Consider the following 26,801-nt stretch of genomic DNA (forward strand, 5'->3'; position numbering starts at 1 on the left):
TGATGGGATGGGAATTGGTTGGGATGGATTTGTCCTGCTTTTTGTGAACAGGAATCTATCTGGACAATTACAATGATAATTGCTTATACTGCCCAAGGTGCAGCACTGAAAGCTGAAGCGTGCCGTAAATGGAACAGAGATGTGGAATGAGGGTTCTTGAAGGCTGTCACAGGCTAATGTCTGTGGATGTAGGGAGCATGGAGTGTGCCCTGAGATAGAACAGTGCAGCACAGTACAGGCCCTTCAGCCCTCAATGGTGTGCTGGTCTTTTATCCTACTCTAAGGTCAGACTAACCCACATACCCTTCATTTTACTATCATCCATCTGCCTATCCAAGAGTCGCTTAAATGTCCCTAATGTATCTGACTCTACTACCACTATTGGCAGTCCATTCCACACACCCACCACTCTGTGTAAAGAACCTACATCTGACATCTCCCCGAAACCTTCCTCCAAACACCTTAAAATTATGTTCTCTTGTGATAGATATTTCAGTCATGGGGAAAGAGTGGAGTGTGGGCTGGTGGGGGGTGTGGACCTGGCGAGGGAGGCATGGAAGGAATGATCTCTCCGGAATGCTGATAGGGGTGGGCAGGGAAATATATCTCTGGTGGTTTGTAGAGGGCAGAAGTGGCGGAGAATGATGTGATGTACGCGTAGGTTGGTGGGGTGGAAGGTGAGATCCAGGGGGGTTCTGTCCTTGTTGCATTGCGAGGAGTGGGGCTCAAGGGCGGTGGTGAGGAAAGTGGAGGAGATGCGCTGGAGGGCATCATCAACCAAGTGGAAGGGGAAATTGCGATCTTGGAAGAAGGATGCCATTTGGGATTTTCTAAGGTGGACTTGGTCATCCTGGGAACAGATGTGGCGGAAGGGGAGGAATTGGGAATTGCAAAACCTTCACCCACACTACTCCCCTCACCTCCATCCAAGGACCCAAAGGATCCTTCCACATCCGACAGAAATTTGCCTGTACCTCCACCAAGGGCGTTTACTGTAGCCGTTGCACCCAACGTGGTTTCCTCTACATTGGGGAGACAGGACGCCAACTTGCGGATCATTTCAGAGAACATCTCTGGGATAGCTGTAGCAACCAACCCCACTGCCCTGTGACTGAACACTTCAACTCCCCCTCCCATTCCTCCATCACCAAACCCTAACCACCCGACCCCTGGAGGAAGAACGCCTCATTTTCTGCCTTGGAACCCTGCAACCACACGGGATCAATGTGGATTTCAATAGCTTCCTCCTTTCCCCTCTCTCCACATTATCCTAGTCCCAAGCTTCCAATTCATCACTGCCCTCCTGAGCTGTCCATCACTTTTCCCAGCTATCCACTCCACTCTCCTCTCTGACCTATCATCTTCTCCCTCACCTTCATCTACCTATCGCTTTCCCAGCTACCTTCCCTCCAGCCCCACAATCCCCCCCTCCCATTTATCTCTCAGCACCCCGACTCCCAAGCCTCATTCCTGATGAAGGGCTTATGCCTGAAACGTCAATTTTCTGCTTCTCAGATGCTGCCTGACCTGCTGTGCTTTTCCAGCACCACATTCTCGACTCTGATCTCCAGCATCTGCAGTCCTCACTTCTCAGACCAGCTCTGCATCCTGTTATTGTCTTGTTGCAACCTACAACTGCCCTCCACACTAACAACAACTCCACCAACCTTTGTGTCATTGGTAAACTTACTAACCTATTCTTCCGCTTCCTCATCCAAGTCATTTACAAAAATCAGAAAGAACAGAGGGTTCAGAGCCAACCACTGGTCACCGAGCTCCAGGCTGAATACTTTCTGTCTACCACCACTCTTTGCCTTCACTGGGCCAGCCAATTCCCTACCCAGACGGCCAAATTTCCTAGTATCCTATGCCTCCTTACTTTCTGAAAAAGCCCACCATGGGGGTGCCTTATTAAATGCTTTGCTAAAATCCATGTACACCACACCCATTGTTCTAACTTCACCAACGTGTTTGCCACATCCTCGAAGAATTCAGTCAGGTTTGTGAGGCATGACCTGCCCCTCACAAAGCCATATTGACTATTTCTAATCAAACTATGATTTTCCAAGTAATCATGAACCCTGTCTCTCAGAATCCTCTCCAATACTGGTGCCTGATGTCCAACATGGAGGTTGTTTGGATCTGAATCCGTCAGTTCCTCGTTGAGTTTTCCCAATGTCAACTTTGTTTGATTCATTTGGTTAGATGGAAGACTGAATATTAATGAGGTGAGTTGAGCTGTTCACAAGGCGTTCAACAATTGGATACAAAATTGCCTTGATGGTAGGAGATAGAGGATGGTGGAAGAGGGTTGTTTTTCAGACAGGAAGTCTGTGACCAGCAGTGTTCCACAAGGACTGGTGCTGGGTCCACTGTTGTTTGTCATTTACAGTATATAAACAATTTCGATGAGAATATGGGGAGCTTGGTTAGTAAGTTTGTGGATGACACCAAAATTGGTAGCATAGTAGACAGCAAGGAAGGTTATCTAAATTTACAAAGGAATCTTGATCAATTGGGCCAATGGGCTGACTAGTGGCAGATGGAGTTTAATTTAATTGAATGCGAGGTGTTGCATTTTGGTAAGACAAACCAGGGCAGCACGTACAAAGTAAATGGTAGGGCCATGGGGAGTGCTGTAGAAGAGGGAAAAGATAAGGTGAATAGCACAGGTCTTTTCCCATGGGTTAACGCATTCAAAACTAAGGGGCATAATTTTTAAGGTGAGAGGAGAAAGATTTGAAGGAGAACGGTCTGAAGGTTGATAAGTCCCCAGGGCCCAATGGTCTACATCCCAGGGTACTGAAGGAGGTAGCTTGAGAAATTGTGGATGCGTTGGTGATTATTTTCCAGAGTTCGAAAGATTTGGGATCAGTTCCTGCGGATTGGAAGGTGGCTAATGTTTACCACTTTTTAAGAAAGGTGGGAGAGAGAAAGCAGGAAATTATAGACCAGTTAGTCTGACCTCAGTGGTGGGAAAGATGCTGGAGTATATTATAAAGGATGAAATTACGACACATCTGGATAGTAGTAACAGGATAGGTCAGAGTCAGCATGGGTTTATGAAGGGGGAATCATGCTTGACTAATCTTCTGGAATTTTTTGAGGATGTAACTCTAAAGATGGACGAGGGAGATCCAGTAGATGTAGTGTACCTGGACTTTCAGAAAGCTTTTGATAAAGTCCCACATAGGAGGTTAGTGAGCAAAATTAGGTCGCGTGGTAATGGGAGCAAAGTACTAACTTGGATTGAAAGTTGGTTTGCTGACAGGAAACAAAGGATAGTGATAAATGGCTCCATTTCGGAATGGCAGGCAGTGACCAGTGGGGTACCGCAGGGATCAGTACTGGGACTGCAACTTTTTACATATACGTTAATGATATAGAAGATGGTATTAGCAATAACATTAGCAAATTTGCTGATGATACTAAGTTGGGTGGCAGGGTGAAATGTGAGGAGGATGTTAGGAGATTACAGGGTGACTTGGACAAGTTAGTTGAGTGGTCGGATGCATGGCAGTTGCAGTTTTATGTGGATAAATGTATGGTTATCCACTTTTGGTGGCAAGAACAGGAAGGCAGATTACTACCTAAATGGAATCAATTTAGGTAAAGGGGCAGTACAGAGAGATCTGGGTGTTCTTGTACACCAGTCAATGAAGGTAAGCATGCAAGTACAACAGGTAGTGAAGAAGGCTAATAGCATGCTGGCCTTCATAACAAGAGGGATTGAGTATAGAAGCAAATAGGTTCTTCTGCAGCTGTACAGGGCCCTGGTGAGACCACACCTGGAGTACTGTGTGCAGTTCTGGTCTCCAAATTTGAGTAAAGACATTCTGGCTATTGAGGGAGTGCAGCGTAGGTTCACGAGGTCAATTCCTGGAATGGCGGGATTACCTCACACTGAAAGACTGGAGCAACTGGGCTTGTATACCCTTGAGTTTAGAAGACTGAGAGAGGATCTGATTGAGACATATAAGATTATTAAAGGATTGGACACTCTGGAGGCAGGAAACATGTTTCTGCTGAACCAGAGGACACAGGTTAAAAGTACGGGGAAGACCATTTAGGACAGAGATGAGGAGAAACTTCTTCACCCAGAGAGTGGTGGCTGTGTGGAATGCTCTGCCCCAGAGGGCAGTGGAGGCCCAGTCTCTGGATTCATTTAAGAAAGAGTTGGATAGAGCCCTCAAGGATTGTGGGATCAAAAGTTATGGAGATAAAGCAGGAACAGGATAGTGATTAAGGATGATCAGTCATGATCATATTGAATGGTGGTGCAGGCTCAAAGGGCAGAATGGCCTACTCCTGTGTCTATTGTCTATTGTCTATTTAAAAGGGAATGAGTGGCAACATCGAGCTTGGATCGTATGTGGAATGAGCTGTCAGAGAAAATGGCAGATGTAGGAGTAGTTACAATATTTAAGAGACTTTTGGATAGGTATATTATTAGGAAATGTTTAAAAAGGATATGGGCCAAGTGCAGGCAAATGGAACAAATATAATTTGGGAAAAATTAGTCGGCGCAGACAAGTTGTCATGATGGGACTGTTTCTGTGCTATATGCATTTCTACGTTAATCCAGACATTTCACCACTGATTTGATTTGATTTATTATTTTCGCATATACCAAGATGCAGTGAAAAAAATAGTTTTGCACGCTAACTAGTCAAATCATACCTTACAGAACAGAATGCGGAATTATAATGTTACAGCTACAGAGAAGGTGCACAGAAACATTAACTCTAATATATGAGAGGTCCATTCATAAGTCTGATAACAGTGGGGAAGAATTTGTTTTTAAATCTGTTGGTACATGTTTTCAAACTTTTGTATATCCTGTCCAATGGAGGGGGTTGGAAGAGATTATAACCGGGGTGGAAGAGGTCTTTGATTATGTTGGTTGCTTTCTTAAGACAGCAGGAAGTGTAGATGGAGTCATTGGATGGAAGGTGGGTTTCGTGACGGATTGGGCTGTGTTCACAGCTCACTGTAATTCAGTGTGGTCATGTGCAAAGCAGTTGCCATATCAGTCTGTCTTACATCTGAATGGGATGCTTTCTGTGTTACATCTATAAAAATTCAGAACAGTCAATGTGGACATGTCAAATTTCCATAACCTTCTGAGGAAGTAGAGGTGTTGGTGTACTTTCGTGACTGTAGCACCAACGTAGCTGGACCAGGATAGATCATTGGTGATGTTTATTCCTAGGAATGTGAACTACCCTCTCGTTTTGAATTGAATTGAATTAACTTTATTGTCACATGTACCCACATGATTACAGTGAAAAGTTCATACATCACCTCTTACAGCACCATCTTAGGTACAAAGGTACAGCTTCTTTAGTTACAAGATCTCAGAAAATAGAGAAGTAAAAAGTCCAGCATTGTAGAAATAGAAGTTCAGAACATTGGTCTTCCGACACAGACTACGATGGCACCTAGCAACCAGTCCTCACTGAGCCTTAGCTCCAAACTGTGCTGGGCTTCACCTTGAGGCTCACAAGGCTGGGAGATTGCTTTTAAATTCCCTTGAGACCACGCTGAGGCTATGTCAGGCCAAAGACCACCACATACCACGGGATAACTGCCATGCTAGGCTGAGAGGATGCCATGCTAGGAGGCCACCACACCATCCTGGGATGCCACCATGACACACAGCAAGGCTGCCACGGGGACTGCTACGCCAGGTCGAGAGGTCCCCTCGTCCTGTCTGTGCTGAGTCCACGAGTCGTCGGACAGTGGGAGTTGTCACAGGCCGGGCTACCCAACTTTAGAGAAAATACCTTTGCTATTCACCTTATCTATGCCCCTCGTAATTTTATAAACCTCTATTAGGTCATCCCACAACATGCTATGCTCCAGTGAAAAAAACTCCCAGCTTATCCAGACTCTCCTTATTACTCAACCCTAAGAGCACGCCACTCAGGAAAAGCACAACCGATGGCGCGGGAGTTGCTCCTAACGTCAAAATGGGCCTCTCCACAACTGTCTCTTGTTTCTGTTGTACATCTCACCAGAACCCATTTCCCAGACCCATGTAAGATTTTGCCCAGACTCTCCAAAGGTATTTTAGGGGAAAGAAAAGAGTTAACAAGATGAGAGCTGAACTTACAGAAAGCCAGTGAAAGGTAAAATAAACACTTATCATGCATCAGCTTCACCAGAAGCTACAATGAACATTCAATAATGGCAATAAATGGGGAAATAGAGGGAAAGGAAGAATTTAGGATAATTATTTTTTGCACCAGAATTTATTGTTGGTGATAGATTTAAATCGAGCTTATCTCTGTAACTAATAATCTACATGTGCTCCTTTTTATTTATTTTCTCGTTGAAGTTATAGACATTATCTATAGAGTTGTGAATTGACTTGATTAATGTTTCTATTCTTTTTAGGGGAAACCAGGTAAAGATGGGAATCCTGGAATCCCGGGGATCCAGGTTTGTCTGACATAAATTAATAATAAAACCCAGTCATTCATCAACTCAGCTATTTGTATAAGGTTTTTGATTTTCTAATTGTTTTCAATTGAGAAAACCACTCCTTGATTAAAAAATTATTTAATTATTAATATTATTCAAGTGACTAATTGGGTAACTGATATGAAGTGTCTGAACTTCTATTTCAAAACTGCAGCTGAATACTGCCACAAGGAAGTGACCTGTTGTCAGCTGTCACATGTGTTTTCTGTTATCTCAGGGATTGAAAGGTGATCCAGGTTTTTTGGGATTTCCAGGAAGAATTGGAGCACCTGTAAGTTTCTTTGCATTCTGACAAATTAACCAATACAGTTAAGTTTCATAACAATCATGCCAAGCTATATATATTTCATGAGTTAACATGCAAAATTATTATTTTAATCTAGGGAATTAAAGGGGAAGTTGGCTGTCAAGGACCACCTGGTCCAGTGAGTAATAACCTGCATTTAAATTTTTTTCTCTACCAAGATCGATGTTTTCATCCCCCTCTCTTAATCACCACCTCATCACCACCTGGAAACAAAAGGGATTTCAGTTTTTCCTGACAGTGTGGAGCCACATGCTGCATAAAGGTCATGCCCAATATCCTAGCAACAGAAGTAGGCCATTCAGCCTCTCAAATCTGTTCTGACATTCAATTAGATTATGACTGATCTGTGACTAAGAACAAAGAAAATTTACAACGCAGGAACAGGCCCTTCAGCCCTCCAAGCCTGTGCCAATCCAAATCCACTGTCTAAACCTATCGCCCAATTCCTAAGGATCTGTATCCCTCTGCTCCCCACCTACTCATGCGTCTGTCCACTCGCACCTTAAGCCGTGCCTGCCTCTACTACCTCTGCTGGCAACATGTTCCAAACGCCCACCACTGTCTGTGTAAAGTAAGACTAAAGTAAGACTAATTCCTTTTACTGCCTCTAGCCTATATCTCTTAATAGCTTTGCAGAATAAAAAATTATCTACTCAGGTATTAAAATAACTGATCCAGCATTCATTGTTGTTTGTGGGAGAGAGTTCCAAACCTCTCCCACTATGTGTGTACAGAAGTGCTTCCTAACATCTCTCCTGAACTAGTTCTCGGAGTTTTCTCCCTGGTTCTAGAATCCCCAACCAGTTTATCTTTATCTACTCTGTCTTTTCCCATGCAAATAAGAACTTCAAATCTTCAAGTAAGACTTGATTCTGGTGAGAACTGTTTCAACATAAACACTTCACCTCTCAATTTCATACAACATAGAACATAGAACATTACAGCGCAGTACAGGCCCTTCGGCCCTCAATTTTGCGTCAACCTGTCATACTAATCTGAAGCCCGTCTAACCTACATTATTCCATGTACGTCCATATGCTTGTCCAATGACGACTTAAATGTACTTAAAGTTGGCAAATCTACTACCGTTGCAGGCAAAGCATTCCATACCCTTACTACTCTCTGAGTAAAGAAATTACCTCTGACATCTGTCCTATATCTATCACCCCTCAATTTAAAGCTATGCCCCTCGTGCTCGCCGTAACCATACTTGGAAAAAGGCTCTCTCTGTCCACTCTATCTAACCCTCTGATTATCTTATATGTCTTATATTTCCTATTTACCTTGATTCTGATTCGTGGTTTGGTGAAATCCTGTCAAGTTTTACAAAGCAAATGAATCAGAGCAAGGCCAGCCTCCGGGCTGCCCAGTTTCAGATATTTTGGTGGGCCTCCTGTGGGATTGGCATTTCTGCCATAGACCTTGACAGGAGGGGGAACTCAGTGACAGGCCCTGGCCCCTCTCTATACCCACATACAAGAGGAGACTGCCCACGGGACGGGCTGACCAATTACAAAAAAATTCCAGAAAGATCAGTTCAATTTTCTGGAGAGCTTTCAAGTTTTACGATTCCCTCCTACATGTGTCACAGAAATGGACAGGCATTTCCAGTTATCAGCATCGGCACAGCACAAGTCTTTGGATGTATGTTATATGGTATCTACCAACCTGCTGCTTGCATTTCAAATACTTCCACAAAAAGCAGAGTCATTAGGGACATTTAAGCACCTCCTGGACATGCGCATGGGCAGCAGTGAATTGAGGGGAGTGTAGGTTAGGTTATTTTATTTTACATTAGGATAAATCCTCGGCACAACATTGTAGGCTGAAGGGCATGTTCTGTGCTGTACTTTTCTATGTTCTATTCAGCTAACAATTTTTCCATTTCCTATCAGTTTGGGAAGTAATTCCAGGAGGTCACACCAAACTTTCTCTAGACAGTTATTAGAGAGATTTTCGATAGACAACGGGGAGCTTAGTGCTGGGGTAAACAGGAAAATGGACTTGAGACCACAACCAGATCAGCCTGATCGGATTGAATGGTGGAACAGATTAAAAGGGCTAGGCAGCCTGCTCTTGTATACACTGAACTCTTGCTCCTCTTTTGGGGAGGCTGTGGCCCTGTGGCATTTTTGCTCAACCAAGAATGCAGAAGCTCAGCTCATGATTTGAGGACCCAGGTTCTAATCCAACTACAGCAGATGGCGGAATTTGAATTCAATTTTAAAAACCCTGGAATTAAAAATCTACTAATGACTGTGAAACCAATGTTAATGGTTGGGAACACCTGATTCACGAATGTTCTTTCGGGTAGGAAACTGCCATCATTACCTGGTCTGGCCTGTGTTTGACTCTCAACTGTCTTTGGAAATGCTCTGGTAAGCCACTCAGTTCAAGGGCAGCTAGGGACGGGTAATAAATACTGGTCAGCCAGTAACATCCCAATTTCATGAATGAGTAAAAAAAACCGTGCCTTATGGTTTTGAGGAGCAAGTAGAGTAGCTCCTGAGAAAATTATTCCTGTTGTCCACTGAAATCATCCCAAAGAGATTGACTAGTTCCAAGGGAAACCCTGGTCATTAAATGCAACAGAATCCCACTGTAGAATCTGATTCCGAGAGCCCAGCATTTGTGTCTTTTGGCAGCAAGTTGAAGATGATTCCTGTGACAAAGGAGAACGTGGCGATCCAGGTGCTACAGGACCCAAAGGACGACCAGGATTACAAGGTTATGATAAATTTCCTCTACATCAATGACTCAAAGTTCTGGTTTATCACCTACACACAATATATAGGTTAATTAACCCTTTAATTCACTAAGTCAATGCCAGATATGGAGGAACTGTCTTATGAGAACATGTTGAGTAGATTGGGCCTGTACTCAGTGGAGTTTAGAAGAATGAAACATGCAAGACTTTGACAGAGCTTGATTGGGTAGATGCAGTAAGATCGGTTTTCCTTGTGAGAGCGCGTCAGATATAATCTCAGAATAAGGGCTCTCTCATAAGGCAGAATTTCATTTCTCAGAGAATACTGAATCTGCAGAGGGCTGTCGAGGCTAGATCATTCAGTACATTCAAGCCTGAGATAGACAGATTTTTAATCAATAAGGGAATCAAGGATTACGGAGGGAAAGCAGGAAAGTGGAGTTGAGGATTATCAGATCAACCATGACAATGGAGCAGACTCAATGGGCTGAATGGCCTACTTCTGCTCCTATGCCTTTGTGGATTTCTGTAGGCTGTTATGGAATAGGAGAAAAAACAGCTATTTCTTTTCTCAAGGAAGAACATAAAGAAGGAGGAGCAGGAGTAGGAAATTCATCCCCTTGAGTGTTCTGGGCCATTTAATACAATCCTGGCTAATCTCAAATCAGCCTCAACTCCACTTTCCTGCCTACTCTCCACGACTCTTCAACCCATTGCTCATTAAAAATCTATGTCCTCCTTAAATTTACTCAATGTCCCAGCATCCACCAAACTCTGAGACAGTGTCTTCCACAGATTCGCAGCCCTTTCAGAGAAGTAATTTCTCCTTAACTCTGTTTAAAGTATGACCGCTTGCTTTGTTTTCAATTGTCTATAAATGACTGGTCATCCTCTCTGACTCAATGACTCAAAGTTCTTATCACCTGCACTCAATATATACGTCAATCAATCCTTAGATTAAAGGAAAGATATACTGGCATCAGCAGCAATCCATTGCTTTCCAGGGCTTATGATTAGCCATTACGTTTCCCTGCTTTATTTCAGACTAGATTAACACTTAGAGTCATAGAGATGTACAGCACGGAAACAGACCTTCAGTCCAACCGTCCATGCTGACCAGATATCCCAACTTAATCTAATCCCATTTACCCGCACTTGGCCCATACCCCTCCAAACCCTTCCTATTCATATACCCATCCAGATGCCTTTTAAATGTTGCATTTGTACCAGCCTCCACCACTTCCTCTGGCAGCTCATTCTGTACACATACCACCCTCTGCATGGAAAAGTTGCCCCTAAGGTCCCTTTTATATCTTTCCTCTCTCACCTTAAACCTATGCCCTCTAGTTCTGGACTCCCCGATCCCAGGGAAAATACTTTGTCTATTTATCCTTTTCTATGTCCTTCATGATTTTGTAATCCTCTATAAGGTCACCCCATCAGCCTCCAACGCTCCAGGGAAAACAGCCCCAGCCAAATCCTCCAACCCTGGCAACATCCTTGTCAATCTTTTCTGAACCTTTTCAGGTTTCACAACATCTTTTCAATAGGGAGGAGACCAGAATTAGACACAATCTGCCAAAAGTAGCCTCAACAATGTCCTGTACATCTGCAACATGACCTCCCAACTCCTGTACTGAATCCTCTGACCAATAAAGGAAAGCATACCAAACACCTTCTTCACTATCCTATCTACCTGCAACTTTCAAGAAACTATGAACCTGCACTCCAAGGTCTCTCTGTTCAGCAACACTCCCAAGGACCTTACCATTTAGTGTTTAAGTCCAGCTCTGATTTGCTTTGACCCTGCTTCTGACCCCTGCTATGCCTTATTGTGTTTTCCTTGATGAAATGACACCAAGTTAAGCCTTTGTTTTTCTAACAGCTATCTTTATCTCCCTCCATCCTGGATTGGACATCCAGGTTACTTGCCCCAAAGCCAGCAAACTTGGTTTTGGATGTTCTGACCAGTCTCTGGGGATGGAAGTTTCTCCTCCCTGAGGTGGTGAGGGACTGGTGAGAAACGTGCAAAAATACAAAGGGAATTAAACAAAAATCAGAATCTGGATGTCCAAAAAGTGTTGGTGATTTTCTCCTCCAGCCTTAAATGTTAAAACTGAAGTCATTGGGTTTGTACTAAGAAAGCAATGTGAAGAGGCTGTTTGCAATTGAGCAATGGGTACCTTATTTCCATGCATTTGCATTCCAAGAGACCCTAACTTATCTTCTTTACACATCACTTCCAATGCTTCTCTCCTTCTTGAGCAGGGCGTAGTTAGGAACATGGGACTGGGATATCATAGCAATTACAGAAACATGGCTCAGGGGTGGGCAGGACTGGCAGCTTAATGTTCCAGGATACAAATGCTACAGGAAGGATAGAAAGGGAGGCAAAAGAGGAGGGGGTGTGGCATTTTTGATAAGGGATAGCACTACTGCTGTGCTGAGGGAGGATATTCCCGCAAATACATCCAAGGAAGTTATTTGGGTGGAACTGAGAAATAAGAAAGGGATGATCACCTTATTGGGATTTATTATAGACCCACTAAGTCAGAGGGAAATTGAGAAACAAACTTGTAAGGAGATCTCAGCTATCTGTAAGAATAATAGGGTAGTTATGGTCGGGGATTTTAACTTTCCAAACATCGACTGGGACTGCAATAGTGTTAAAGGTTTAGATGGAGAGGAATTTCTTAAGTGCGTTCAAGACATTTTCTGATTCAGTATGTGGATGTACCTACTAGAGAAGGTGCAAAACCTGGCCTACTTTTGGGAAATAAGGCAGGGCAGGTGATTGAGGTATCTGTGGGGGAGCACTTTGGGGTCAGTAACCATAATTCTATTTGTTTTAAAATAGTGAAGGAAAAGGATAGTGATTGGAGAAAGGCCAATTTTGACGGTATTAGGCAAGAACTTTCAAAAGCTGATTGGAGGCAGATGTTCGCAGGTAAAGGAACGGATAAAAAATGGGAAGCCTTCAGAAATGAGATAACAAGAATCCAGAGAAAGTATATTCCTGTCAGGGTCAAGAAATTGAGGATTTGGTTAAGAAAAAGAAGGAAGCATATGTCAGGTATAGACTGAATAAATCGAGTGAATCCTTAGAAGAGTATAAAGGAAGTAGGAGTATACTTGAGAGGGAAATCAGGAGGGCAAAAAGGGGACATGAGATAGCTTTGGAAAATAGAATTAAGGAGAATCCAAAGGGTTTTTACAAATATATTAAGGACAAAAGGGTAACTAGGGAGAGAATAAGGCCCCTCAAAGATCAGCAAGGCAGCCTTTGTGTGGAGCCACAGAAAATGGCAGAGATACTAAATGAATATTTTGCATTAGTATTTACTGTGGAAAAGGATATGGAAGATATAGACTGTAAGGAAATAGATGGTGACATCTCACAAAATGTCCAGATTACAGAGGAGGAAGTGCTGGATGTCTTGAAACGGTTAACGGTGGATAAATCCCCAGGACCTGATCAGGTGTACCTGAGAACTCTGTGAGAAGCTAGAGAAGTGATTGCTGGGCCTCTTGCTGAGACATTTGTATCATCAATAGTCACAGGTGAGGTGATGAAAGACTGGAGGTTGGCAAACGTGGTGCCACTATTTAAGAACGGCAATAAAGACAAGCCAGGGAACTATAGACTGGTGAGCCTGACCTCAGTGGTGGGCAAGTTGTTGGAGGGAATCCTGAGGGACAGGATGTACATGTATTTGGAAAGGCAAGGACTGATTCGGGATAGTCAACATGGCTTTGTGCGTGGGGAATCATGTCTCACAAACTTGATTGAGTTTTTTGAAGAAGTAACAATGGGTTTGATGAGGGCACAGTGGTGGATGTGATCTATATGGACTTCAGTAAGGCTTTCGACAAGGTTCCTCATGGGAGACTGATTAGCAAGGTTAGATCTCATGGAATACAGAGAGAACTAGCCATTTGGATACAGAACTGGCTCAAAGGTAGAAGACAGAGGGTGGTGGTGGAGGGTTGTTTTTCAGACTGGAGGCCTGTGACCAGTGGAGTGCCACAAGGATCGGTGCTGGGCCCTCTACTTTTTGTCATTTACATAAATGATTTGGATGTGAGCATAAGAGATACAGTTAGTAATTTTGCAGATGACAAAATTTGCAGGTTACAACCTCAGATTACAACAGGATCTGGACCAGACAGGCCAATGGGCTGAGAAGTGGCAGATGGAGTTTAATTCAGATAAATGCAAGATGCTGCATTTTGGGAAAGCAAATCTTAGCAGGACTTATACACTTAATGGTAAGGTCCTTGGGAGTGTTGCTGAACAAAGAGACCTTGGAGTGCACGTTCATAGCTCCTTGAAAGTGGAGTCGCAGGTAGATAGGAAAGTGAAGAAGGCATGTGGTATGCTTTCCTTTATTGGTCAGAGTATTGAGTACAGGAGTTGGAAGGTCATGTTGCGGCTGTACAGGACATTGGTTAGGCCACTGCTGGAATATTGCGTGCAATTCTGGTGTCCTTCCTATCGGAAAGATGTTGTGAAACTTGAAAGGGTTCAGAAAATATTTACAAGGATGTTGCCAGGGTTGGAGGATTTGAGCTACAGGGAGAGGCTGAACAGGCTGGGGCTGTTTTCCCTGGAGCGTCAAAGGCTGAGGGGTGACCTTATAGAGGATTACAAAATTATGAGGGGCATGGATAGGGTAAATAGACAGTCTTTTCCCTGGGGTCAGGGATTCCAGAACTAGAGGGCATAGGTTTAGGGTGAGAGGGGAAAGATATAAAAGAGACCTAAGGGGCAATTTTTTCACACAGAGGGTGGTATGTGTATGGAATGAGCTGCCAGAGGAAGTGGTGGAGGCTGGTACAATTGCAACATTTATGAAGCATTTGGATGGGGATATGAATAGGAAGGGTTTGGAGGGATATGGGCCGGGTGCTGGCAGGTGGAACTAGATTGGGTTGGGATCTGGTCGACATGGACGAGTTGGACCAAAGGGTCTGTTTCCGTGCTGTACATCTCTATGAATCTGCACAGATGAATCTTAGATTGCTTTGTTAGCACTCACTCAGTTTGCACTTATTTGGAGATAAAGCATAGAACACTACAGTGCAGTAGAGGCTCTTCAGCCATCGATACTGTACCAATCTGTGGAACTAATCTGAAGCCTATCAATTGTACACTATTCCATTTTCATCCATATGTCTATCCAATGACCATTTAAGTGCCCTTAAAGTTGGCAAGTCTACTACTGTTGCAGGCAGGGTGTTCCACAACCTTACCACTCTCTCACTAAAGAAACTACCTCTGACATCTGTCCTGTATCTATCACCCCTCAATTTAAAGCTATGTCCCCTCATGCTAGTCATCACCATCCAGGGAAAAAGGTTCTCACTGTCCACCCTATCTAATCCTCTAATTATCTTAATTATCAGCCTCATATTGCTTTCTTAGCACACACCCAATGATTTCAGTATTAACTTAAAGTCTGTCAGTCGTTGTGCAGCTTGGATTGCGTTTTAGCACAGAGGGAGAGGAGGTAGCTTATCACAGTGGGGAGCACTGAATGGTAAAGGGGCTGGATATGTTGCTGGACAGCATTGGGCTACATGAACATCCCATTCGCAGCAAAGACACTGCATGTACTTCAAGCAAATGGCCATGAGTGAAAGTCAAAGGGAAGCACTCCTTAGTAGGCTGATGGTGGTATTACACAGTCAGTCAGAACACTCCTCTTATTCCTGTCCTATTCCAGTCCATAGAAGCATGGTCAGACAGAGTCTATCATCCATGTCTTTGCAGTTTGGAAACTGGATCACGGTCAGTTCCACAGGTCATGTGCAATCAGTCAGGCTGCTGTGGCAACATCAGTCTAGAAGATGAGCCAACTGTACCTGCAATGTTACAAAGAGTGGGATCAGAGTAAAATGCTGCAGATCAGTAATCAAAACCCAACAGGACTTGAAATGTTAACTCTATTACTCTCTCCACAAATACTGCCAGACCTTCTGAGTTACTCCAGCGATTTCTATTTTTATTAAAGGGATGTAACAAGCAGATGAAAGTAAACAGAAGTTAGCGGTGATATAGAAGCAGAAGAATTGGAATGGTGTACCTAGTGAAGAGTAAAAAGTGCAGAGGACAGGAAGTGTTAGTAGTTTGGGAGGATGAGGTGGAATAATGGGAGCATTTACCTCTGTGTAATGCAGATTATTGAACTTTTTCATGCACTACTGGGTGTCCCACATCACTGAGGACACAGCACCAACCTGGATTGCAGTTTGGGTCCAGTCTGGCTTGGTTTGGTGGTCTGGCACCCTGTGATGGTCTGCAGGACAGAGGACTGCTATCCACTCCACTGCCCAGTCCACCAACAGCTCCAGGTGCTTGCCTGTGACAGCTTTCCTTTCCTGTGACCCATGTCCTCAATGATAAAGGTCAAGAGTCCCATGAGTATGAGGGCCAGCTCCTGGCTTGCAGATGTGGAGTGGGATGCAACTGGGCTTTAACTATGGTGCCAGCGATACCAACATCAGATGGTCCTGGCAGAGACGAGCTCACATGGTCAAATTATTATTTTCTGATTCAAATATATCGTCAAGTATCTGACAATCATGAAACAAAAACCGTGATAAATTTCAGCAATTCAAGGCTGTCATCTTGTGTTATGATTTGTTTGTTACAAAATTAAATGATTAATTTATTTCTAACTCTGCAGGTGCTGCGGGTCAGCCAGGTTTACCAGGAGAGCAAGGTAAGGTCCTGTCTTCACCCCATTGATGAATAATCATTCAGAGATGCAAAACCAATCGCTTAAATCTTTCTTAGTATTGATTATAAAGGATCTGAACCTCAATACCCTCTCAAGGAAGAAATACAAATGATAAAAGGTAAAAAGAGATGTCGTTTTCCCGAACTTACCATCTTCAGATAAGCTTCCTTATCATTTTTCCTGAATAAGAAATAACTGCATTGTTTGTAGCCTTTTTTTTGGCATAGTTGTAATCCATGCATTCAGAAGATGATGATTTTAGCAAACAACACTGCGCCAGGCTAAGAAGATCAAAAATACATTATTGATGCAGATTCCTGAAAATGACATTAGTTCCCAACTCTTTTACCACGTTCTTCAGGAATTTCTAGACGTGGCCCCAAAGGCCAATCCGGATATCCTGGACAAAGAGGTCCCAAAGGGGATAAAGGTGATCCTGGGCAGGTTTATGAAGGTCCTTCAGGTCCTCCTGGATTTCCAGGCCCTCCAGGCCCACCAGGCCCTGTGGGTCCACAAGGTACAATTTTCATCTCCAGTTTTATTTTATATTGGACAAGTTGGTCATTGTGTTTAATGGTGTATTGTTAACTGCAATAAATGTTTCACCATGAAGTCAGAAAATGTATTTGTGTGCTGGAAGGCTGTTTTCATGTGGTGATCTTCTGCAAAGTGTTGGACCTTGAATGGATCATGCTTCAAGTTGCCCCATTCTAGAGGTCACTGCAGTAAATGTGAGGAATGTTAGTATTGGTTGTTTTCCTCAATAGGAATATGTTTTCATATTTTCATGCCTTACTTGTTATGTTGCACATCATAGAATCATACAGTACGGAAGAGGCCCTTCAGCCCATCAAATCTGCTCTGCCAAAAAAAACCCGCCACCTCTACTCATCCCACTTTTCCACACTCGGCCTTGAATACTAGACATGGAGGGGAAGTGGGGTTACAAATATGGGAGGTATTGTCAGTGGTGGTTAGTTTAGTTGGCTTGATGCCTGGCCTCTGGTTCAGAAGTACACCAACAGCATGGGTTCAATTCCTTTTCCAGCTAAAGTAGACTTGCATTTTGGTCCATGCTTGATGTGGAGTGGGGCCCCTCAATTGTCTATCTTTAATAGAAATGCTGCCAGCCCCTTGCAAACTGTGGCTGACTGCCTGAGCACCCAGACAAGGGGTACAACGCTACAATCCTCCTGGCACACTCCCACTGTAACTCTGGAAACAGCAATGTACAAAAGTCACAAATTAGGCTGAGGAGGTCAGCCATGATACTATTGAAGGTGCGACAGGCTCAAACAGCGAATGGCCTGCTTCGGAAGAACAGGATAGGAGAATAAATATAAAATTATGTGAAACAAAGCTCCTGTTGATGCAATTAAATATTCTGAATTACATTTTTCAGGCGAGACTATCAGTATAAATGGCCAACCAGGACCTAGAGGGTTACCAGGACCAAGAGGTTTTGTTGGTTTTCATGGTCCACGCGGATACAAAGGTAAACAAGTAATACCTGCTAAATTGATTCAGAGTTAAAGTTGAACATGGAAAAAAAAATCATGGAGAGGAACTAAGCATACCAGGCACAGGAGCTACAACTGTCCAAATCTTTGATTGCTGATGAAGGGCTTATGCTCGAAACGTCGAATTCTCTATTCCTGAGATGCTGCCTAACCTGCTGTGCTTTGACCAGCAACACATTTGCAGCTGTGATCTCCAGCATCTGCAGACCTCATTTTTTACTCAAATCTTTGATTGAAACAAGCTCAATTATAGTGAACATCTTTGGGTATCTCTATGTAAATTACTGTTTGATTACCGCACATCTCTCCTTTGACCACATTTGCCCACATTGTAGAAGTAGTCAATAGCTTTTTGTAGTTAATTTATCGTCGGAGTCAGTTAATTCCAGTAGCTAGATTCCAAAATTCTGCATGTGATGCTGTATCTTTTGTGGCTCACACCAAAATGTTATCTCAGCTCCACAGGATTTCCATGTTCCCTGTTCCACACAACCCTACACAGCTGGTTTTAGATGGTGAATGTGTGTGCAATCTAAACATCCGCATAGAGCAGTTGAGCAAATTAGCGTGTTTCTGTATTGTTGAATTTATGTAATTATATCCTTGATGTCTCAGGTCCTTTCTTATTGTTCACTCACAACCTGTGGGTTTCACAGGTAAAAATTAGCATTTACAAGGGGAGTTGTCAAGAGAGTTCTCACACTGTCAAGGCATTTAAATATCCAGATCCTTAAATGTTTGACAAAAATCTGCAGTGGGGGAAAAATAGTGCTTGTTATTTCATTGTCTGTAAACATGAATCTAACATTAAAGTACTTTGAACAAAAATGGAAATTGCTGGAAAAGCTCAGCAGGTCTGGCAGCATCTGTGGAGAGAAATCAGAGTTAATTTTTTGAGTCAAGTGACCTTCCTCAGAATTGTTCTTTGGTTTTTAAAGTATTTTCCGCTGCAGGATCGTTTCACAATCGATCATTATGTGGTAAGTCTGTCAGTTCACACCTGATAGTTCCAAGTGCTTATAAACACTTCAGTTTTTTTAACAGGAATTAAGTAGTTAAACGAATGTAATGGTAGTGAATGGACTTTTAGCAATGAAGTTGTTTTTGTAGCATAGTAGATTTATCAACAGATATTTGGAATTTTTATCTTTTTTCATTTCAGTATGGGCTCTGAGATCTGCCAATTGTGGATGCAGGGTGAGGTGGCATGGAGGGTATATGGAAAAAGGGTGATGGCTTGAGTTGGCATGAATTGTCACTAAGTTTCCATGGTGACTGTGAAGGGTTGTAGGGGCTAGATAAAGGGGCATATGTTGCATGTAGGGTATGAGGACCGTGACAGCAGCTAAGGATATTCAAGAATGGGGCCTGGGAAGTGAGGAGAGAGGTCAGGGAGAATGAGGGGTGATTCTTGGCAGTATAGATGAACAGAGAGATCTCAGTGTCCAGATGCATAAATCCTTGAAATTTGCCACCCAGGTTGACATGGTTGTTAAGAAGGCCCATTATGTGTTAGCTTTTATTGGTAGAGGGATTGAGTTTCAGAGCCACGAGGTCATGCTGCAGATGTACAAGACACTGGTGAGGCCGTATCTGGAGTATTGCATACAGTTCTTGTCACTGCATTATAGGAAGGATGTGGAAGCATTGGAAAGGGTTCAGAGGAGATTTACTCGGTTATTACAAGGAAAGGTCTTACGAGGAAAGGCTGAGGGAACTGAGACTATTTTTGTTGGAGAGAAGAAGGTTGAGAGGTGATTTAATTGAGATGTATAAGATAATCAGAGGGTTAGATAGGGTGGACAGGGAGAGCCTTTATCCTTGGATGGTGAAAGCTAACACAAGAAGACACAGCTTTAAATTGAGGGATGATAGATTTAGGACAGATATCAGGGCTAGTTTCTTTATTCAGAGAGTAGTAGGAGCATGGAATGGTCTGCCTGAAACAGTAGAAGACTTGCATTGGACGTACATATGGAATGGTGTAGGTTAGATGGGCATCAGATTAATTTCACAGTTCAGTGCAACATCGAGGGCCGAATGGCCTGTACTGCGCTGTAACATTCTAAGTTCTATGTTCTATGAGGGCTGCTTTTTATTTTATTGATTTTATTTGCAGCTGGAACATAGAGTCAGTAAGTGTTTTAAAAAGCCCATCTCAAAACCAGCAATCTCTGACCTTTTTCTCCCTAAACTTTTCCCTGCTCAGATGAAAATCAAACATACCAGGCATTTTCCTGCGTCAGTTCACAGAGCCAGGAAAATTCAGGCCTGTGCTTTCTCTATGTTCAGCTTTATGTATTTATTCATCTGGGTTAGAGAAGAGCGTATTATTAGTTAATTCTGGACTTTTCTTTTAAAAAACAGTTTATGTTTTTCTTGAATTTTAAGTATTTTCCACTGCTGTTCATAAGCTGCATCAGAACACAAGCAGAGAAACGAGTGTGAGTTTTTAGGATTCTCTGAGGCTACACAGCCTCCTCCAGCTCTCCGAAAGGCTGAAACTGGAAAACAAGTAGAATTGTCCAGAGCATCCAGCATCAAAATAGCTGGAAATACAGCAAACCTTGGCCAAACTGTTCACCAATATTCTGATATTGTCCTTCTATTGTTGGCACCAATGGGGAAGGAATTTTATCCTGCATTAGTGCTGACCCAGAAGTGTGTTGTGTGGAGCTCCTTAACTGAAATCATTCATTCTCATGGAAGTGAAAATGCAATGAAATTTGCAAAAGAGAAAGCACTTGGAAATTTAAATTTAAATTTGCCTGTAGAAATTGGAGCATAGTATTAAAGAAATGTATGTCGGAACCTTATTGGACATGATACTATCCAGATGATCCTTGTCCTGATATGAAGCCAGTGACTTTATCACTCCTGCATTATAAAAAGGCTCCATTTGTGGGCTAAATATTAGTCCGGTTTTGACTGCAAGTAGGTGAGTGGGAGTTTTAATGAGTTAAAAATCAAGCAATTTCTGTTGTTACAGGTGATAAAGGTGACCTGTGTGTAACATGCCGTGGAACTTCACAACCTGGTCCTCCTGGTCCACCCGGCCTTCCTGGGATACCTGGTAAACTATTACTGATAACACTATGAGACGCAGGGCCAGTGTCATGTTTAATACAAGCATCATACTTATACCTGCATAAGAGATTATTTTGTAGGTTGTGTAATATTATAACACAACATATTGTGCAATAAAATTATGAGGCTGTGAACTAGTTCATTTATTTCTTTCTAATCCCTCCTATCAGCTGATCCCATTATATTTTAATATCAGATTGAAGAAACATGATATTTTTATAAACATTGTACAGAGCCACACGGAAACATTTTAGCTGGTAGTTTATGCAGAGAATCTAAAATTAACTCATGCTCATCTCCAAGCAGCCACTGAAATATTTCCATATTGCACAATTCCACGATTAGGTCTGTTCACTGAATTGTATTTGAATCCTTTCCTGAAGGTTATTGTGTGACACCCTAACCATCTCGAAAAGTCCATAAGACCACAAGAAATAGGAACAGCAGGAGGCCATTCAACCCCTCGAACCTGTTCCACCATTCATTAGGACCATGGCTGATCCAACATTCCTCACATCCACTTTCCTGCCCTTTACCAATAACCCTCGATTCTCCAACTCATCAAAAATCTATTTATCTCAGCTTTAAATATATATAAGGACTCTGCTCCCACAGACATCTATGGTAAGGAGTTCCAAAGATTCACAAGCTTTGATATATTGTCCAGAGTTGTGACTCAGTTAACTGAATACAGTATGGGGACTGATGGTGGTCGAATGGTAATCTATAGGTCAGCAGCTCATACCTTCTATTCTGTAGGGCTTTCTGTTTGCTCCCCAGCATCAGGAATCCACCCATCATCCCTAATTGGACAGCAAGGTCATACCCTGGCTTGAATTGCCTGAAGATTTGAAATCTTCCATTTTTAAAGCACACCCTGAGATTTCAGGACCTAGGTGTAGCCCCCTTTTATGATTATCAATCCAGCCCCCCCAAAGCTTCTCCATTCTCCAATTTCACATCTCATTAGGTCTTTGCCCCTCCCTCCACAGGGAGTGTGAGCAGCTGCCTCACACTCTGGGGGGTTGCCCCACAGCCATTTAATGTGTGACTGGGTGTCAATCCCAGAGTAGTTTTGGTGACACAGCAGGGATTCATCCTTCAGGAAAAAGAAGCCTGGCACAGGGAGGGTGAGGCAATGGCTGACCAGGGAAGTCAGGGATAGCAAAAAAGCAAAAGAGAAAGCAGATAATGTGGTGAAGGGCCGGGGGAAACCAGAGGATTGGGAAGCTTACAAAGACCAACAGAGGACAACAAGAAAAGAAATAATGAGGGAGAAGATTAAATATGAGGGTAAGCTAGCCAGTAATATAAAGGTAGACTCTACAGTTTCTTTAGCTATATAAAGGGCAAAAGAGGGCATTGGGCTGCTAGAAAGTGAAGCTGGAGAGATCGTAGTGAGGAACAAGGAAATGGCTGAGGAACTGACTAATTACTTCACGTCAATCTTCACGGTGGAAGATACGAGTAATATCCCAAAAATTCAAGAAAGTTGAGGTTGCAGAGCTGAGTATGCTGGCCATCACCAAGAAGAAGGTGCTAGAAAAACTGAAGGCCTGAAGGTGGAATAATCACCTGGACCAGATGGACTACACCCCAGAGTTCTAAGAGAGATAGCTGAAGAGAGTGTGGAGGCGTTAGTGGTGATCTTTCAGGAATCACTAGAACCCGGGAGGGTCCCAGAGGACAGGAAAATTGCAAACGTGACACCCCTGTTTGAAAAGAGATTAAAGCAAAAGATGGAAAATTACAGACTGATTAGCCTAACCTCAGCTGTGGGTAAGATCCTAAAATCCATCGTGAACAAGGAGATTTCTGAATACTTGGAGGTGCACGGTAAAATAGAGCAAAGTCAGCATGATTCCATGCCTGATGAATCTGCTAGATTCCTTTGAGGAAGTAATGAGCAGGTTACACCAAAGAAAGCCAATGGATGTTATCTACCTGGACTTCAAGAAGGCTTTGACAAGGTGCCGCACGAGAGGCTACTGAGTAAGATAAGGCTCCATGGTGTCAGAGGCAAGGTGCTAGCATGGATAGAAGCTCGTTGTCTGGCAGAAAGCAAAGAGTGGGGATAAAAGGGTCCTTCTCGGGATGGCAGCTGGTGACAAGTGGTGTTCCTCAAGGCTCAGTGTTGGGACCATAACATTTCATTTTATACATTTAATGATCTAGATGAAGGAACTGAGGACATTCTGACTAAGTTTGCAGATGATACAAAGATAGGTGGAGGGACAGGTAGCACTGAGGAGGCAGGGAGACTGCAGAAGGATTTGGACAGGTTAGGAGAATGGGCAAAGAAATGGCAGATGGTATACAAGGTGGGAAAGTGTGAGGACATGCACTTTGTTAGGAAGAATAGAGGCATGGACTATTTTCTAAACGGGGAGGAAATTCAGAAATCTGGAGTGCAAAGAGACTTGGAAGTTTACGTCCAAGATTCTCTCAAAGTAAATTTGCCGGTTGATTCGGTAGTTAGGAAGGCAAATGCAATGATGGCATTTATTTTGAAAGGACTTGAATATAAAAGCAGGGATGTACTTCTGAGGCTCTATTAGGCTCTGGTCAGACCACATTCGGAGTACTATGCCGTTTTGGGGTGGCACGGTGGCTCAGTGGTTAGCACGGTTGCCTCACAGCACCAGAGACCCGGGTTCAATTCCCGCCTCAGACAACTATCTGTGTGGAGTTAGCTCATTCTCCCTGTATCTGGGTGGGTTTCCTCCGGGTGCTCCGGTTTCCTCCCACAGTCCAAAGATGTGCAGGTTAGGTGAATTGGCCATGCTAAATTGCCCGTAGTGTTAGGTAAAGGGGTAAATATAGGGGAGTGGGTCTGGGTGGGTTATTCTTCGGAGGATCGGTGTGGATTTGTTGGACCGAAGGGCCTGTTTCCACACTGTAAATAATCTAATCTATATCTCAGGAAGGATAGACTGGCCCTAGAATGTTCAGGGGAGGTTCATGAGAATGGCCCCAGGACTGAAAAAGTTAACATACGAGGAACGTTTGAGGACTCTGGGTTTATCCTCAATAGAGTTCAGAAGATATGGGGGGATCAAATTGAAACATATGGAATAGCCCGGATACAGTGGATGTTGGGAAGATGTTTCCATTGGTAGGAGAGACTAGGACCCGAGGGCACAGCCTTAGAGTACAGTCATAGAAGTCAGAGAGATGTACAGCACAGAAACAGACCCTTCGGTCCAACTTCTCCATACCAACCAGATATCCCAACCCAATCTAGTCCCACCTGCCAGCACCTGGCCCATATCCCTCCAAACACTTCCTGTTCATTTACCCATCCAAATGCCTTTTAAATGCTGTAATTGTACCAGCCTCCACCACTTCCTCTGGCAGCCCATTCCACACAGGCAGCACAGTCTGCCTGAAAAGGTTGCCCCTTAGGTCCATTTTATACCTTTCCCCTCTCACCCTGAACCTATGCTCTAGTTCTGGACTCCCCCACCCCAGGGAAAAGACCTTGACTATTTAGACGAAAGTGAACACTTCAGAGTTGAGCGTGTGGTGCTGGAAAAACACAGCAGGTCAGGCAGCATCTGAGGAGCAGGAGAATCGATGTTTCAGGCAAAAAACCTTCTTTAGGGGTCGAAAATTGCTGAAAAGTTGATTTTCCTGCTCCTCAGATGCTGCCTGACCTGCCGTGCTTTTCCAGCACCACACTTCTGACTTTGTCTGTTTACCCTATCCATGCCTCTCATGATTTTATAAACCTCTATAAGGTCACCCCTCAGCGTCTGACGCTCCAGGGAAAAAAGCCCCAGCCCATTCAATGTCTCCCTACAGCTCAGATCCTCCAACCCTGGCAACATCCTTGTAAATCTTTCCTGAACCCTTTCAAGTTTCACAACATCTTTCCAATAGGATGGAGACCAGAATTGCACATAGTATTCCAACAGTGGCCTAACTAATGTCCTGTACAGCTGCAACATGACCTCCCAACACATGTATTCAGTACTCTGGCCAATAAAGGAAAGCATACCAAATGCCTTCTTCACTTTCCTATCTACCTGCGACTCCACTTTCAAGGAGATATGAACCTGCACCCCAAGGTCTCTTTGTTCAGCAACACTCCCTAGAACCTTACCCTTAAATGTAAGCTAACATTTGCTTTTCCAAAATGCAGCATCTTACATTTATCTAAATGAAACTCCATCTGTCACTCCTCAGCCCATTGGCCCATCTGATCAAGATCCTGTTGTAATCTGAGGTAACCCTCTTCGCTGTCCACTACACCTCCAATTTTGGTGTCATCTGCAAAATTACTAACTGTACCTCTTATGCTCACATCCAAATCATTTATATAAAAATTGAAAAGTAGAGGGCCCAGCACCGATCCTTGTGGCACTCCACTGGTCACAGGCCTCCAGTCTGAAAAACAACCCTCCACCACCACCCTCTGTCTTCTACCTTTGAGCCAGTTCTGTTTCCAAATGGCTAGTTCTCTCTGTATTCTATGAGATCTAACCTTGCTAACCAGTCTCCCATGGGGAACCTTGTCAAATGCCTCACTGAAGTCCATTTGAATCATGTCTACGGCTCTGCCCCAATTCTCTTTGTTACTTCTTCAAAAAACTGAACCAAGTTTGTGAGACATGATTTCCCACGCACAAAGCCGTGTTGACTATCCCTAATCAGTCCTTGCATACATATACATCCTGTCCCTCAGGATTCCTTCCAACAACTTGCCCACCGACGTCAGGCACTCTGGTCTATAGTTCCCTGGCTTGTCCTTACCATCCTTCTTAAACAGTGGCACCACGTTAGCCAACCTTCAGTCTTCCAGCACCTCACCTGTGACTACCAATGATACAAATATCTCAACAAGAGGCCCATCAATCACTTCTCTGGCTTCCCATGGAGTTCTCGGGTACACCTGATCAGGTCCTGGGGAATTTATCCACTTCTATACGTTTCAAGGCATCCAGCACTTCCTCCTCTGTAATATGGACATTTTTCATGGTGTCACTGTCTATCTCCCTACATTCTATATCTTCCATGTCCTTTTCCACAGTAAATACTGATACAAAATACTTGTTTAGTATCTCACCTATCTCCTGCCTCCACACAAAGGCTGCTTTGCGGATCTTTCCTTTTTAGAAAGGAGATAAGGAGAAACGTCTTCAGCCAGAGAGTGGTGAATCTATGGAATTCATTGCCATGGAAGGCTGTGGAGGCCAGGTCATTGAGTATATTTAAGACTGAGATAGATAGGCTCTAAATTATTAAGGATATCAAGGGTCATGGAGAGAAAGCAGAGAATGGGGTTGAGAAATCTATCAGCCATGATTGAATGGTGGAACAGACTCAATGGGCTGAATGGCCTAATTTCTGCTCCTATGTCTTATGGTCTTAACTGTTTCAGGGTGAGATCATCACCTCAGTCTGGGGGGAAGTTCTGCCTCTGAGACCCACCAGCCCATCAAATGGCTGGAAGTTATCTGATCCCAGCATTACCAATGGGAGTCATGGCAACTGTTGGGAATATACCCTGTCCCCTCCAGCGATCCGTTCTGGAGCTGAATGAGGAGGCAAGTCAGGCCCTTTCAGTGGGACACACTAGCTGTCTGGAGTGGGTGATTGTGGTAGACAGAGTCGTGGAAATCAGGGATACCTGGGGATTGGAGCTCCATGGATGGGGAGTTTCTATTGACACTCAAAGCTTGTAAAGAATGTTCCATCCCCTCAGTGGCTATTGTTGGCCTACATCTGATATGGAACAAATGGCAGTGGAATTGAGAAGAGGTCGATGATGTTACACACACTAAAGTTCCCAACGCACGTGACCTTCCAGGACTCTCCTCAGGGGGCTTAACATTCCAGAAATTCCACTAAATCTCAGAAAGCATGGCAGACTGTTTAGCAAGGTTAGATTACATGGGATCTAGGGACAGCTAGCCAATTGGATACAAAATTGGTTTGATGGTAGGAGA

At 43.5% G+C, this 26,801-nt stretch overlaps 1 protein-coding gene across 1 annotated transcript in view; it reads left to right on the top strand.

The window, feature by feature from the left end:
* LOC132821747 (collagen alpha-5(IV) chain-like) overlaps positions 1-26,801 on the top strand; it is a 276,828-nt gene that overhangs the window by 124,854 nt on the left and 125,173 nt on the right. The window contains exons 16-23 of the mRNA XM_060834471.1: positions 6,400-6,444; positions 6,704-6,757; positions 6,870-6,911; positions 9,439-9,520; positions 16,190-16,225; positions 16,605-16,760; positions 17,646-17,738; positions 20,753-20,836. Coding sequence (XP_060690454.1) covers positions 6,400-6,444; positions 6,704-6,757; positions 6,870-6,911; positions 9,439-9,520; positions 16,190-16,225; positions 16,605-16,760; positions 17,646-17,738; positions 20,753-20,836 — 592 coding nt within the window. The remainder of the gene's footprint in view (positions 1-6,399; positions 6,445-6,703; positions 6,758-6,869; positions 6,912-9,438; positions 9,521-16,189; positions 16,226-16,604; positions 16,761-17,645; positions 17,739-20,752; positions 20,837-26,801) is intronic.

The sequence above is a fragment of the Hemiscyllium ocellatum genome, chromosome 13, assembly GCF_020745735.1.
Source record: "Hemiscyllium ocellatum isolate sHemOce1 chromosome 13, sHemOce1.pat.X.cur, whole genome shotgun sequence".
NCBI classification, from domain to species: Eukaryota; Metazoa; Chordata; class Chondrichthyes; order Orectolobiformes; family Hemiscylliidae; genus Hemiscyllium; species Hemiscyllium ocellatum.